At 40.0% G+C, this 16,301-nt stretch overlaps 1 protein-coding gene across 3 annotated transcripts in view; it reads right to left on the bottom strand.

Annotated features, from left to right (window-relative positions):
- Positions 1-16,301, bottom strand: part of GSAP (gamma-secretase activating protein) — a 46,133-nt gene that overhangs the window by 9,956 nt on the left and 19,876 nt on the right. For all 3 annotated transcript variants that reach the window (XR_005700445.2, XM_040061363.1, XM_040061362.2), the window contains exons 14-24: positions 15,100-15,177; positions 14,533-14,625; positions 13,056-13,273; positions 12,691-12,760; positions 11,984-12,066; positions 11,311-11,364; positions 7,483-7,608; positions 7,002-7,057; positions 6,559-6,590; positions 4,981-5,042; positions 3,369-3,464 (exon numbers count right to left, since the gene is read on the bottom strand). Coding sequence is in view for 2 of the 3 variants with exons in the window: in XM_040061363.1 (XP_039917297.1) it covers positions 3,369-3,464; positions 4,981-5,042; positions 6,559-6,590; positions 7,002-7,057; positions 7,483-7,608; positions 11,311-11,364; positions 11,984-12,066; positions 12,691-12,760; positions 13,056-13,273; positions 14,533-14,625; positions 15,100-15,177 (968 nt within the window). In the remaining variant the exon portion in view is untranslated. The remainder of the gene's footprint in view (positions 1-3,368; positions 3,465-4,980; positions 5,043-6,558; positions 6,591-7,001; positions 7,058-7,482; positions 7,609-11,310; positions 11,365-11,983; positions 12,067-12,690; positions 12,761-13,055; positions 13,274-14,532; positions 14,626-15,099; positions 15,178-16,301) is intronic.

Raw genomic sequence — 16,301 nt, 5'->3', positions numbered from 1 at the left:
TGCAGAGCTCCTCAGCAAACAAGGAACTCCCATTGAGGTGTCACTCACACTTCCCCATGTTACTGCTCTGTATACAAGAACACACAGCTCTGACAGCAACCAGCCTTTGCCTGCTTCATAAGAAACTCCCAGTGCTCCCAAGTTCTGCCTTCTCCAACTTCTGCTGCCATTGATTTATGCAGTGACTACACACCACAGAGCCTAATCTCAGCCACTCCTGGGTTCCTGAATGCAAATAATAATGCAAATATAATGCAAAATGTTTTATGAAAGCAAACAGACAAATTTCCCAAGTCTCTTCCTGTTTCATTAGTTTCACTAGCTCTGCTACTCACTGCTGATGCTACAGAGAACTGTGGTAAGACTCAAACCAGTTCATCCTCCTGAAGAACTCTGAAACATTTAGGATATGGAAAGGTTTGAGATGCAAGAGTTTCTAATTAGGATAAGGGAAAACACAAGTTTAAAAAGGAAATAATTTCTAAATATTTCCAAACAGTTATCTAAGATGCACCAGCAGAAAGCAGAAGCAATTTTTAGAGGCTCATTATCTTTGTTTACAGTAGCTTTTCTAAGAATACGCCCGTCAATTGAGTTGTGAGAATTAGTCCTGAGAGTTTGCTTGTGGGGAGGGCTGAGATTTGTTTTGCAAGATTTAGTCTACAATAATTAGTCTACAGCCTTGCAGATCAAGGTTGAATAGATGTTTTCACATTTTTTATCCTAGTTTTTACTAAAAGTGAACAAGCTGTTATTAAAAATTGAACAAAAGGAGAAAAAAATGTTCCACTTGGGCTTTTCTCAGTACCATTTTCAGGTGCAAAGCTTTGGTTCATGTTGTACTGGTCCTATTTGAATCAGCCGCTAGTTTTAGCTTCTTTCCTACACAGATACATGAAAGTCTGCCAATTACCAGTGAAACAACTTGTGAGGTTGTCGCAGTGAGGCTGCAGTGGTTCAGAGAACACTGTGACACTGACACAGCAACTGACTCACACAGGACTTTGGAGGAGATGCAGGCATCAGTAGCCTCAAGGAAGTTTCCCAAGGTTTTCATCCCTAGAAAACAGCACTGTGGGGAGTTTCTGCTGAACACTGGGGCAGGGATGGCACAAAGAACAGGATTTACAGCTGCCATGCAGGCTTTTGAGGACTCTGTGTTCTGCACTTAAAGGACATGATCTAGAGATGTGTCATGGGTTAGTACAGTTTGGTTTTTTAGTTATAGAAGAACGTAGAATAATTCTCCAGGTCAGGACCTGGGAATTGCTTTAGAAAAGACAGGGACCTATCAGAGAGTTAGTTGGAGTATTGGCGTCTGTTCTAACCACTGAAAATTGTTGGCTACAACTTTGGGAAGTACTGTATAAAACCCCTTGATTTGCTGTAGGTGGGTCCTTTTTCTTCTTTCCTTTGGCCAGACAGAGACAGGTAACATCGAGCTGGGCCTGCTGCTCCCCTGTTTTGGGAGCTGGCCTGAGGCCTGGCTGGATTCCATCGGCTCCCAGGTGAAGGGGAGGGAGAAGGAGAGGTTGCTGTTTTACAACAGCTGCTTTCTTCAGACTTCTCTGGAGCAGGGTGAGATCTCTGCTGGGCCCCTGATAAGAGCTATGGGCACCACTTGGGCCGAAGCCACCCCAATTTACACCAAGGGATGGCTGAGAAGGCGTTTATGATCCTGCCTGGTTTTTTGTGATTCCAGACTGCCTGAGGGCTCCGATCTCTGATGTTTCTGTGAGTTCTTCCTCTCTCACTAGTGCGGCCTTGAACGTCTAATACCATGAGCTACAGAGAGAGAGACAAAGACTCTGAGCAGATTTAACCCTTTCCTGGCAACATGAAGCTTCCAGAGCTTGGGCCTTCTCTGAGAGAATAAGAAAGGACAGAGTGAACATAAAGAACAACAGCATGAAGTCAGTGGAGCAAGAGTGAAAAGACTATTGGGACAGAGGGTTGAAGAGTTGGTTGTTCCATTCTTACTTGAGCCATGGAAATGAACTCTATATTTAGATCATTCCTTTAAATCATGGGAAAGATATGCATTTAGGGAGATGATTGTTTTAATTTGTGTGTGGATTTAAGCAGATGTGTTCATGATAGACTAAGTAATATTAATCCTATAAGATGCTTGAACAGAGATAAAGATGAGAAGTCTTCTGCGCCAGTGAAGAAGTGAGGAGCTATCTCTGTACCTTAAAGTGAAGAATCCTTTGCTTTGGAGTTATTCATCTTTAAAAGGTGACACCCCAGTATGCAAAAGTCTAAGACCCATGATCCATCAGCGGCTTGGGAACCTGCTAATGGGAGGGTCACAAAGGCAGGTTTCTCCGGGCGGTTGTTTTTGTGACAGTTTAAAACCCACAAGAGAACTGTTCTAAGTTGTCAGTGAGATCCATGACTCTAAAAGATACTCTTCCCCTAATAAATTGATGAAACACTATTGTCAGATAGTGAAACTGACTGAAAATTACAAGTTTTGTCTTTTTATGTTGTTTTGTAAGAAAGTGAACAGTTTGTCAGGAGAGGGAAGAGTGCTTTTGAAGTTTCATTCTGTTTTTAGTGGGTTTTTTCCCCCAACTTTCTTTTTCCTATTCTTTTAGTGTATGTTAATAAACTATTTGTTAATTTTGAAGTTCAGCCTGCTTTGTTTTTCTCCTAGTCTCTCTCCCACAGAAAAAGTAAGTACTAAGATCAGAATTTAGTGAACGTGAAACCACTACAAGATGGACAAAACCAAGTACATAACTTCTGTGCAAGACAGTTAATGGTCTTTGTAGCTTTTCTTCTTCTTAAAGGTTTCTTAAGAGGGTGAAAGACAGAAAAATAAGAATTTGGAAAAAAAGTATTTCACAGTAGATTACAAAGATTTCTTCATGCAAAACTATCTCCTGTCACACACACAGTCCACCAAAGGCACTGTGTAGGAGTGGTGGTGATTTACCCCCTTGTCAGATTGTAGTGACGTCTTTCTTTGTTCATTTTTTATTTCCCCTGGTGGCACTTTCATTATTCAAGACCTGCAGCAATGTGTTCTACAGGAAACCAAATGGATCTAATGGCTTTAAACACTAAGGATGAGTTCCCATTTTATTTCTGGAAGTAGAACATATTTGCACAAGCTGTAAATGGAACTGTTTCTTCTGTATTCTGAGTGACTGGTAAAACTCTTTTAATAATATTTAAATAATATTCATTTTCTTTATGAATTTATACAATATTAGACTGAAAAATATGTTTAAATATCTTTAAAATAATTTCTTCCCACCAAATATATGCTATATATTGGTGGGAAGAGATTACACATCCAAGGACATGCAATCCAACAAACACACACTTGATCACAATAGTGACTATGAAATTAAACTAACCAGGTTTGCAACGTAATCCAAAACAATTTGGTCAATCTTCTTTTTTCCAACATATTGTAGATGTCTCATAAGGTGATCCTTCAGCTGAGCAACCATCTAGGGAAAAAAGCCAACAATTTGTTGTCGTTGGGCATCTTCAAAGAGGCACAAAAGCTGCAGCAGGTGCAGGGCCGTTTCAATAAGCACTGGCTCAACAAAACATCTCCCCATTACAAAACTCCAGTTCAGATTGAGATCCCAGGCTACTGTACAATCTTGCTAAACACAGCAGCAGATGTGAATATTCAAAATGGTTACTTGGTGCAAATTCAGCAAAATTAATACTAAGTTGAACTTTCAATGATACTGGGAAAAAAAAAAAAAAAAAAAGCTTACAGTTTTCATACCTCTCTGTGTAAAGCCAAGGGAACAGGGTGAAAGGATTTAAATACGAACATTGAATCCTAAAAATACATACTTATTACAAATAAACCTGAGAGATTTTTTGATAGAGAAAACTAGCACAAGTACAATTTGTGGTAGTTGCCAAGAACCTGAGAACCAGAGTGATTAATGGCAATTCCAGGTTAAACATTAATGGTGAAGTCATTAAAGCTGGGTGTTTGTTAGCATACAGTCCATGGCACTCCCTACTCTCTCCTTTCTGAAATATTTGCTGACCTCATGTAGCTTCAGACTGCAACTCAAGTCCACGCGGTCTCTCTTCTGAGAATTACTAAGAAGCTCAGAGTGAAACTGGAGCAAATAAAAATCTGCCTCAAGGAACTTATATGTAGATCAATCTCAGTGTGTCAAGACAGCAATACAGGCATGAGGAAGGCACAGATAAAGTGACCTGCTTTCTGGATCTGTCTGAATAAACAGAGGGCAAAGAACATAGAGAAGCTTCAGAGAATGAGAGGCAAAACTTGGAAACAGGAAGATGACTGCAAAGAAGGAAAATCTGCCTCAGATGTAAACAGACAGGACAGTGTTGATCTGCTCTTCAATGCTGAGACCTTCTAGTGCATGCTGAAGAGTTAGTTGATTTTAAAAGAACAGGAGATAAGCCAAGATGTGTATTTAGACAGAGGGGGGACAGGTAGGGATTTGAGACAGGATTTATTGCCTAGAAGCATTTAGATGGTAGATCCTTTAGGGAGATCACTGGCTAAAGCAGTGCAAAAGAAAAAGGGACCTCAGAATGGCCATAGCAGTCTCAGAAGTGAGGTAGAAGAAAAAAGAAACAGTAAAAAAGGTGTTAAATTGAGGAGCAAGATCTCTGCTCATCAAATTGAGAGAAGCTGAGGGGGGGAATTCACTTATATATCTTTTAAAGGCATAAACTAGTCCAAAAATAACTGACAGATTAAAAGGACCTCCCAGTTTCTGCCCTAAGTTAAATTGGTAAAAAGCATTTTGACAAATCAACTTTCTAATCCTACTCTTCCCCTATGCCTTACGAGGATCTGCTAAGACAATATCACGACAATGAACTCCAAAATTTGGGAAATGCCATGTTTGCCCAGCTACCCTGAGCGAGCTTCCACGCAGCACTGGGACTTGGAAGATCACTCTCCACACGTCTGTGGAGCCTGCGCGGCCTCTAGTGCACACTGACAAAAGCACATACCAGTCCCATGAGCAACTGCTGCTGATAATCCTCCTCTTCAAAGAGAGGTACCAGCCTCGCCTCTAAAACAAACAGAGCAACAATCATTCAAGGACGTGGCACTACAGAAATATCACAAGAATTCAACCAGCTTCAAAAGCACTTAGGAACAGACAAGCAAACAGAAGCTGTGGTTTGATCTACTCAGCTTCAGAACTAAGACACTGAAGAACCATGGGCTGAATAACAAAACTGAAAAATGGAAAATAACCCTTTATCTGCCATCCTCTTCTTCTCTTTGATATTTAAGTAAGAGTTATCACAGTGTGGCGACTCAAGAGAGCAAAGAGAACCTTCTGGTAGCACGAGTGGTAATGTGCTACTTAGATCTTGTCATTTACAAACATACAAACTCTAGCAGCTGCATGGGTTTTCCACGGAAATGACTAGACAGAAAGCAAAGAGTCCACAGAATCACCTCCCACTGATTCTCTCCCATGGTCTGGCTGCTTCTGCTACTCAGATTTGCAGACCACTATGAAAAGAACACTTCTCTATCTAAATGGAAGGAGATTACGGTGTCTACTGAAATTAATAACCTGTTTTTCCTAATCAGTGCTTCCTGTCTACTAAAACAAAGGAAGAAAATCAATCCTCTATTTCATGGTGTAGATAAAACCAACTTAAGATTTTATAGAACCAAGTGCTGAACTCTTACAAAATTTTCACCTATTTTTGCTCACCTTCAAATATATTTACAGCAGCACAAAGACCTGTGCTAGTTGATTTTAAAGGACTCAAGGACAAATCTACTGGGAAACACTACATTGATGCTTATTACTGGTTGGCAGCTATTTAAAAATTATCTAGAAACTGTTAAACATCTGCCCTCTTTATCAAAAGCACCTTTGAAAACACAAAGCTGAGGTTCATAAAGTTGAAAGTGTCCCAAAGTGAGAGCCCATTGCAATAACTAGCACTGACACAGATGATTGCTGTTAGGGGCTGGAAATGAGTGCACTGAAAATTCGCGGTAATAAAAGGCCCAAGCAGCACTTAGATCAGCATCATGTCACAGCACACAGTGGCAGGGCACATAAAATGCACTAGGTGTGAACAGCAGGAACACTACACTACTAAATTTAGTTTTCCCTATTCGTGACAGAGGAACTGAGCATCAAAAAATCTCAAGTGTTTCTGTCCTAAGGAGATTCATTACACCTCCTCTCTCTACACCACGCTTTTTCACCAGCCCTAATCTCCTGCACAAGCCCTGATGTTGCAAAGGCAGCTGTAAGTGGACAAGACTCAACAGTAACATGGTGTCATTGATACTCTGCTCCACAAGAAAAATCCTGAAGATATCCTTTAGCAGCCCAAATTTTACTCCTTATGTTGTTAGATCCAATATGAACTAAGGACTTAATTTTCAAGCATTTCCTAGTCAGTACATTAAAGTTTTCTTCTCATCTTAAATCCTCAAACTCTTCTGTACTGAAAACACACATAGCAGTGATTTTTAAAAAACAGCTGGGTGGAAATATTCTAATGAAACCAAGTCTCACAGCTAAGGCCTACATCAAGAAAGGTTTTACTTACCAGAGTCCCAAGTGTCCAGATGAGAAAGCACCCTGAGGTTTGAAACAAAAATCAGTGTACTCCATATATGCAATACTCTAAAGGCTTTCATAACACCAGTAAAAACTCAAATGAGCCTTTGATCTTTCAAACATGGCTAAAGAAATCTGAGAACAGCACATGTGACTAAATGTAGTAAAAATACTAGATAGCATTAAAAAAATTCTACCTGCCTAGGTTGCATGAGAACAACTTCATATCTACTACAAATTCCCTGGCTCTAGAGGCCTGTATTTCAGATCATGCTGTAGTGATTACAAGGATTCCAACAACTGCTTTCCACTAGGATAATCTTCTTTAAAGGTATCTAATCAGATACCTAATCAACCAAATACATGGCACATTAAATCCTCCAACATACTTGTACAAAATAAGGGGTAAATATAATAGAAACCAGTACGTACTTTTTGGCATTTTCAAAAATATTCCTCAAATATGCTGTGGTTCTTCTCTCCTCTCTCTGGTTTGTAAACAAACATAAATCCCAAAATGAACAAAACAGAAGACCAAATAAAATAGTCCCTGACAGAATGAACATGAGAAATGAATTTGGTTTTCTCTTTGAATGGAAATAAAACACAGTGGGGCCTCACACCATCTACCAAGTGCCTATGCTCACAGGCCCTCACACACGTGTAAACCTCACAACAATACAGTGCAAGCTGTGCTTTTCTTTAATTCCTTGCATTACTTTAAGAGAACAGAACTTACAGGCAATCACCTTAGGTGAAATGACTGCAAGTCTTTGCACTTCTGATAATCAGATTCCCATTTATTTATCTTCAAAATAAAAAAGCCAACTCGTCCATGCTTGACTTTAAAACTCCCATTTCAGAAGCAGCTCTGGAGAGTTCCAGTGCTGCAGTTGCAGTGCCTCTCACCCACCTCCTCTGAAAGGTTACGCCATTCCCTCCTGAGCATGTTACTGTGGTAGTGCAAGTGTGGCTCTGCATACTTCACTCTCTCCAAATTCGAGTTGAGTTTCTCCCAGAAGCCTTTGGAGTTTTGGAACTGAAAAGTATTGCAGAGAAAGCATGAATACAGGCTGCCCTCTTAAAGAAATACCTCATCACCCTCCCACTAAGGGACTGCAAAGACATTTGATTAATGTAAAAACAACCTAAGGGAAAAAAGTTAAACCAAAGCACCAAAACTAATTTCTCCTGATGGAATGGCAATGGTAACACTTACTTGACTTGAGGTCAAGATTTGGTGCCTGGAAAGAAACAAGTGTTTCTGGGTCACAATTCATCTGACCTATTTGCATGTCTGAGATGGGAAGAACTGCACCACAGACTACACTGGCCATATTGTCTAGGCTTCCTCTGACTGTAAAAAGAGCCTTAGGCTACTAACTTAGATGTAAATGTTTACACTGGGTCAAATAAATCCCATTTCAGGTTTCTAGTAGTTCCAAACACAGGAATACCACCTCAGCCACAACAGCTGCAGGATGTCACTATTTTCAAGCTGCATTAATACTTAGATTGCAAATATCCATTTACAACATCAAGCAACAGTCCTTCATCCCAGAAAAGAAACAAAATGCAAAACTTTCCATAGCAATTCTAAAGCATTTTACTGTAATGCTAAAATTAATTTAAACTCAGCTGTGAATAGACAGGAGGAACGAAATCTAAACAAAACCACACTGGTTTCCTGAACTAGTTTTTGGTCTGGGTATAAAAATTTGAATCTGCTGTTTATAAAGGGGGCAAGATGCAATCATTGCTGAGGAAGAGAGGAGATTAAGGCAATTCTTTTTGACAGTTTTGTCAAAAAACAAGAGATGGTACCAGCTGTTCTTGCCTCTCTTAACATACATTATCTCCCAACACAGACACTACAGTAACAATATTTGAATAAAGAGACCTTTCAGTTCACAATATTCCTCCACTTGCACTAACATACCGGATTTTGCTCTCTGCTCTCAACGATCCTACAATAACAATAGCTTTAAAAGAAAACCTCAAAAGGAAGAAACCACTTCCTACTATAAACTATAATTTGTCAAAGAAAATAAATTTCAAAGACTCAATCCTGTCAGCCACTTTCCTCTTGCTGCCAGTGCCTATTGTCACTTTATTACTGTAGCTGCAGCAGAGAAAATAAATCTTGGGTTTTGCTTCATATTAGTTATATTTAGCAGCTGCAAACTAGGATCACATATGGAATCATATGTTCATTCTGTTGGACCTAACTCGTGAGATCTACTCCTGCAGAATATTGCCTAAATGTTACCAGTATGAAACCAGAGAAATATTAAATACAGCATAAGGGTATCATCTAGTGACCAATCCATGCAATAGCACTACCACAGCAAAACTGTGTTCAGGCCACACTGGACTTGGATACGTGGCAGGGGAAGCAAGACAGCAATTTTCTGTCATATATGAAATCTCTAACAGCAAGGGACAGACTTGAGTGTTTGCTTTTAATCCCAAAAAGATGCATTGTATTAGATCTCATTAAAAAGTCAAAAGTTTAAAGGATTTTTTCAGTTAAATCTATTATTTCTTGAGGATCATCAGGGGAAGGACTAGAAAGAGAAAGCTGCTTCATCTTAGGTGTTTATTTAGGAGACATTTCTAGAGAGTCAGGAATTAACACCTAAGCATGACAGATAGAAGACATTGTATTACCAGAAGTCAAAGCAAGGCCGTAGCAGTTTGCAATCCATGAAAAGCTCCTCTGAAGTCTTTCATAAGCAGTGGGTTCTTAACTGAAGATAAAGAGCTCTCTGCTACACCCCTTGGAAAAGATGTGGGGTAGCAATTGCCTTTAGAGGCCCATGTTTCTCTGGACTGCAAGTGCTGTGTCTCTCCAGCAGTGATGGCATTCAGAGAGAGTTGTAAAACACCACTCTGCACCCCAGGGGCTCAGCACAGCACAAGGGAGAAGCTTTTCTGGTGGTCTGACAATTTCTTGCGCTATATATTTTCACTCTTCCCCTGGACCTCCTCCTCTTTTCTTTATTTCCCCTCTTCCTCCTGCATTCTCCCTTTCTGACTGAACTCATTTGCACCCCTGCAAGTTTGGTTTGTGCTTAAAAAGGAGGGAAAAAATTAAACTTAGTAATTGCAATCCTTATGTAGAGCTTTTGGACAATTGGACTAACTGTTCCCCCTTTTCCAGTACATCTTGATGAACAGGAATTTAGTGACACCTGATACCCAAATACCACAATCTTTTAATGTGAATATGGACATAGCCCTCCCAAAAGCTCTCAACAACTCATGGACCTGAGAACTTAAAAAACGTTCTCAAAGTAACAATTAGCCATTGTTTCTCTGAAATGCCATAAAATCTCTGCAACAGAAATACCACTTGTAGAACCAGATCTGTTACCAGGGTCTGACTCCTGATGCCAACAACATGCACTGACTGAAACACCAACTGACCACTTAAGCTGTGGTAGGTTTGTGACACTGGTGTGGTTTTAGAGCATCAAACCTTACCCTGTGCATTAGCATCTTTGTCCTCATGCAAGAGTCAGGGCAATTTGCCATCAAAAGTAGCAGGAAATATTTGTCTTTAGCTCAACTCTGACCTTTTCAATCTGTTTAGGTTTCAGACAGAAATAGGAAATGAGTTCCACAATCAGGAAGTATAGCTGCTAAAGGCATGCGCCCCCAGGGGCTTGAGGTTCAATCTCAGACAAATCAAAGTCCTGCTAACTTTGACCTCAGTGAATTACAGGGATTATCTACACACAAATTTTCTCAAGATCTGGTTTTCCCAGGTGTTCCAGTTCTCATGGCAGCATTTCCAAGCAAAGCATGCAAAGCCCAATTCCCTGACAGCAGCCCTATGAATCTCTGCAGCACAGCTGTCATACACTGCTGCAGAGTGAAAGAGCAGTGGGCAGTTTCACTGATTTTTAAAAGGTTTTGTGAACAGTGATGCTTTATGACTAATTATAAGCACTTCTTTAAAGAACTACAAGGAACAACATTGTTATGTATCCAGAGTCTAATCCTATGTGTTGCTGGTGTGTCTCTCCACAACACACTGCTCATTAAAATTCTCTTTCAGATTTTGTAGGGGAGTGCTTAGGAAAATTTCAAGAATTTCTCTAAACTGGAGCTGAGGGAGTGGAAAGATGGGATGAACCATTCATGCTGTTTTCAACAGGAAGTACAATTTCCTACCCAAGCAGCCTGTGCTCTCCCCATACAGCCCACTGCCCCTTCCAGGCTGTGCAGGAATTCGTCTAGATTTAGTAGCCAAAGCCCTGACATGAGTGCAATCACGGGATGCTCGGGACAAAACAATGTGAGAGGGTCATGAACCATCTACACCAAGGGCAGCACAATGAAATAGACCTCCAAGTGGGCACATGCAGACATATGTAGAAATCCTACTTGTCTGTTATGCCAGCTCTGCCTTCAGCTACCAAAGTCATAAAGCAAAGTGGTATCAATCTGATTAACAAGAATTAATTTGTGGATAATCCTCCCTGTTGAACAGTGGTGTCTTCAGAAAGGAAAAAAAAAACCAAACCAAAAAAAACCAACCCACCATCTTTGAGTCTGTTTAACTGATATTTTAGTAAATGTATAAATCAGTTCCAACTGGGCAATTTTCTGTTCACACCTATTTTTGGATAGGGCTGGGGGGACACTGCTGCATTAATATTTAGCACACCCCCAACCCACAGAAAAAGCAGCTAATAATCTGCAAATATAAATGTGGTTTTATACTGGAACTTACCTCTAACACAGGTAGAGAAATAATGTCTGTGGCACATATTACTCCAGGAACAACCTATAAATACAGACAAATTATATATAGTCTTATAATTTAGCATAGAACATGGAGCATTTAAATGAATCTCCACCATCCGTTTCCTCCATGAAACCAGGTAGCTAGCCAAAACTGTGCCTTTATTTTTAAAATAACAACATATTAGAACTGTGTCACAGCAGAGAAATTAAGACACTATTTGCTCTAACTGTAAAGTCTTGCTTGAAATTATTTTACTTCTGCAAGCTTAATTGTAAATCTTAACTCTACTGTTTCTGTTTGCCTGGAATTAACTGCATGGTTTTGCTGGTTAAATGTATTCTGTATCCATTATAAACTTCATATGATAAAGAATAAATAACACTTCATTATGAAAAGTGAGTTATTTAACCATCCATTCAATTATAATAACTGTTCTTGGTTTTGCAAATGCTTTTATTTGTTGACAAAAAATTTGACTCCTAGAAAACACCAGAAAGGGTAAGACTTGGCAAACTAAAACAGGCATAAAGCACAGGCATAAAGGTACCAATTTGGAGCCTATCTATGAAGAGGTAACATATACAAGCTATGGGCTGTACTAAAGGATAAAAAAACCAGACTCTCTAGCTATTAATTAAAGTACCAGCTGTTATCTTACCCCAATCCAGTCATGCAATGATGTGTAGGGCAGGAGTTTATCCAGGTTCTGAGTTTCTGGACACATTCTGCAGTACAGGGAGGCTGAATGTAATGTAAAAAGATTTATAAGGGTGAGATTGTATAAACTATCAGTTACCAACAGTATGCTTCACTGTTTCTTATCTGACACTTTTTAGGGACAAATCCTGCTGCTGTCTCTGAAACAGCTTCCTCCATCGTGGAACTGGTCCCATTCTGTGCACAAAAGGAGGAAGAGAAGTCCAGATGGCTGCAGGGCTGGGGCAGCTGCTTGGCTACAGCTCAGCACTGTAGGGGTGCTTTGTACAAAGACTCTGCACTGGCTAGACTGAGAAACCAGCTATTAGAGGAGAGTATCATGATAAGCCAAATCCTTTTGAAAAAAATGGTCTGGGCTAGAGCTAGAGGAGAATGGAGCTGAGGAACCAATATCCAGAGACCTAAAATAATGATGAATCCATTTGTTTCATTAGACAGAAGAATACATTTGAAAAGTTTTATTGCCAATCTGATTTTGAGATGTCTATGTATTTTCTAAACTACTGATACTGTCTCTTAATGCCACAAAATGCAGGTTAGTTAACATAAATCATAACCAAAAGTTCAGAAATAAGAGTCAGTTTGTACTGCCATGGCCTCTCCTTCAGTGTCAAGGAAAATTCACTATGCAGGAAAATAAATACCTACCAATGATAAATTCTTGAATGGGATCAAAAGAATGACATGTTGACAGGTTCTCAGAAATCCACTGAATAATCTGTCAGAATGAGAACAGGGAGCTTGTCACATCTCTCTGTTTAAGCAAGTGTTGTAAAACAGTATAGAACATTTGGTTTTGGTAGTAACACTTTGCATGAAGTAGTGATAGAGACACAAATGTTTTCAGGACAGCCTGCACTGATAAAGGGATTTAGGGCAGCCCAGCTGATAAGCCTCTAGGCACTGCCAGGTGAATTGGGACTTTTCTTTGGCTGATACCATTCATGCCCTGCTCCTGCTTTGTATAAGATGTCACCCACTGGAAAAAAATTTAGATGAGGTTCTTTTTCCACCTGCATTTCCAAGTCTTCTGTGTGTTGGAAGTAGAGCAGGGCACAATGCAGAGCTGCCAATCTCTCAGAGTCTCGTTTGCTCCTCTGCAGGAGCTGCAGCAAGGCACTGTCACTGATGCTCACGCCGTACAGGCTTCCTGCGTCGCAGTCCAGGACTGCTGACACCCATGGGGACCGGATGGAACAGTTTTGTAGTGCGTCAATTCTTGCATCCTCACCTGAAGAACATTGGTTTGAGAACAAAAAGGAGTAAGAACATTAAATTTGCCTGCTACCAGTATTTCTCTTAAGACTCCTAGGCCTCCAGCAGTAAGAAAGAGTCTGCCCCTTGCACTACTTGCCCTGATATTAAGCTGAAGAGGAGTAGGAATGGTGTTGGCTCCATAAAGAAAGCAATAAAGGAGTACAGTCCATACAGTCCTATTGCTGACACAGAGAAGGTGTAGAGATTTGAGACTCACAATGCTGCTCCAAGGCAAATCAGAGTGTGATGGAACACAGCAGAGCACAAGAACAGAAGCACAAGTTCAACACTAGAATTAGCACCTGTTGGTACAGCTTGTGCAGGTCAGAACTGCTCCCATGCAGAATCGTGATACAAACTTCTGTTGGTGGATCTCTTGCCATCAATTCCAATGGCCAGAGCAGGAAGGTTCTGCTCTACCATTATTCACTGAAGCATCAGACCAAAACAATTTTATTCATGCTAGTACTAGTGTTTACCACCATGGTACCATACAGGTACTGTATTTCAAACCCTTTGCATCAGAGAGATCAGACCCACCATCCAGCAGTGATGCTTTCCACTCATCAGGACAGTATTTCATTACACATACAAAACAGGTATTAGCTTCATGTGATGCTGCCCCTATACCAGTTTCCACAATTTATGTCTCCTTCAGCCAATCAGAACAACAGATTTCTGTTTCGAAACAAAGGCACCCTACTTCCAAAAATAAACCACTTCTCACAAAGACGTGTCTGTTGGAAATGAAGTAACACACAGCTCAGATGACTCTAAATTAAATGCATCAGCCTGATCAGGTGAAGGAAACACAGATTTCCTTTCCCCACACCCTCCAAACACACACATTTAGAGCAACTCAATTGGAGGAAGGAAATGTAAAATCAAATTTACATCTCATGTGAAATTTGAAAACAGTGGAGGACCCAAGAACCATGGGCAAAACTGGGGGAAGGGAAACTACGAAACCAAGGCAGAGAATTTCAAATGCAGTGAAAGGTCTTCTTCCATTTCATAACAAGCAAGAAGTATGAAATATATAAAGTAAAAAATGCCAGTTCAGCTTCTCTTTCTAAAATGGAAAGTGGCAAAAATGTCATTCTTATTTTTTCAGTATCCTTCCTTTGTCAGAACACTGTGCAAGAAGGAAACATTGAGAAATACAACTTTCATGTAAAGAGATATGAACAAGTTTCCACAACAATGAAATTACTTAAAGCAGTTTTACTATACCTGTCAGAAATAAACTATAGCACAGCAGGTCAGGATGCTGAATGTTCAGGAGGTGCAGGAACTGGCCAGGCAAATAAGCAGCCACATAATAGTCTATTTAAAGAAACAACAGTGGTCAATTTAACACTTGATCACTTATTTGCTTTAGAGGCTCTTTCACATGATTCTCAACTTGGCCCACTTCTCTGTGAGGAATTGATTATATCTAGGAAATATAAAAGGAGTTAATCAAATGCTGTTGTTGTATTAACACAGGAAACACTAGCAGTACATTTGGGTTTCCAGGAGAGGATTCAAGAAACTTGAGATACTCAAGAACTCAATAGCTGGTGTCCAGCACAGATTCTGAGGCAATTTCAGAGGAAGCTGCCTACTAATAGTGAGGCATTGCAATATCAAATGCCAAATACAAAAGGCAAGCAGAGGAAAAGCAGCAAAATAACACTGCTACCTACAGTCAAGCAAAAAAAAAAAAAAAATCCTTTCCTTCCACAGAAGAGTTAGCCATTTGTCTCCCCACTACACAGAGAATGGCAATCACACAGGAAAGTAACACAAGTAACCTACCAAGATTCATAAAAGCCACTTCCTTCAATTGATGAGATTCTGTTCTGTCTAGAGAAACTGTAAAAGTTTTGCTGTAACCTGGGAAAAAATACAAATACTTTAAAAACCTCAAACAATAAACACCATTTGTTACAATCCACCTCTGACTTTATAGAGAGAAACTTCACCAGTGACCATACACCCAAATGGGGATATTTTAGACTGTTTTATGGAGCTGTCTGCACAGACAGATTTAATCCATCCTAAACAGAGTTCCTGCACACTTAGTAGACTGGCACCTACACAGTGCAGTTCTTTAGTGTATGAAAACTAGCCAAGCACTGCACAGCCTAAGTTTGTGCTTAAAGAAGCACTCCATCCCAAAGCAAGCTTGTGTAAAAATACCTTTCCCCTAGAAAAACCCAAATACAAATCCTTTATATAGCTGTGTTTCACATTTTGGTGATCTTTCAACTGCTTTAAAGAATTTCCACTTTGTTTATCTGCATGCCCTATTGCTCTAATTTAGTTCAGCTTAGTTTATACAAAGGCCAGTTTCAGACCTGGTATGTTTGCATGGGCTTTGCATCAGCACAGCTTTTGTTTTAATCTAGACTTGTACCACACTTCTGGCACTCAGAAAGAATGACACAATGCCCTCAAATTTCCTCCATCTCTGAGAAAAGCTGAAGATTATAGTATGGTGTCATGATTAGGATGCTACTTAATGCACAGAAATTCAATATAAGATCCACAGTTTACAGGACCACCAAGAGAAAAAGTCACCACCAGCAACACTACAGAGGCAGAGGTGTCAAAATTGTAGTTTTTCATACAAAATACTGACTGAAGTTAGCTTGCAATGAGTCAGTGTATTCACCATCACCAGTCTGTCACTTGCCAGCATGGGCACATGCAAGCTAAAACCACCGCTGCAGAATTCAACTGCAACATCATGACTTCTCTGTTTATGCTGCAGTGACTGTTTTAACAGGGGTGGGAAGCTTCCAGGCAAGATTACAGAAGGCTGCAGAACAAACTGAACTCCTTAAAAGTCTCTGAAATATGGCTCATGGACTCCAAAATGTGAGTTACAGACCCAATATACCACTGCTTCTGTGAGTCACTGCAGGACCATTAAAATTCTTTTGTACGACTGATGAATCTTAACATGAACCCACAAACAGCTCTGCACCAAACAACTCCATTCCACTGAGGTCATC

Source organism: Hirundo rustica, chromosome 4 (genome assembly GCF_015227805.2).
Source record: "Hirundo rustica isolate bHirRus1 chromosome 4, bHirRus1.pri.v3, whole genome shotgun sequence".
Lineage (NCBI taxonomy): Eukaryota > Metazoa > Chordata > Aves > Passeriformes > Hirundinidae > Hirundo > Hirundo rustica.
The sequence above is the reverse complement of the archived record's forward strand: the minus strand, read 5'-3'. Positions and strand labels throughout refer to the sequence as shown.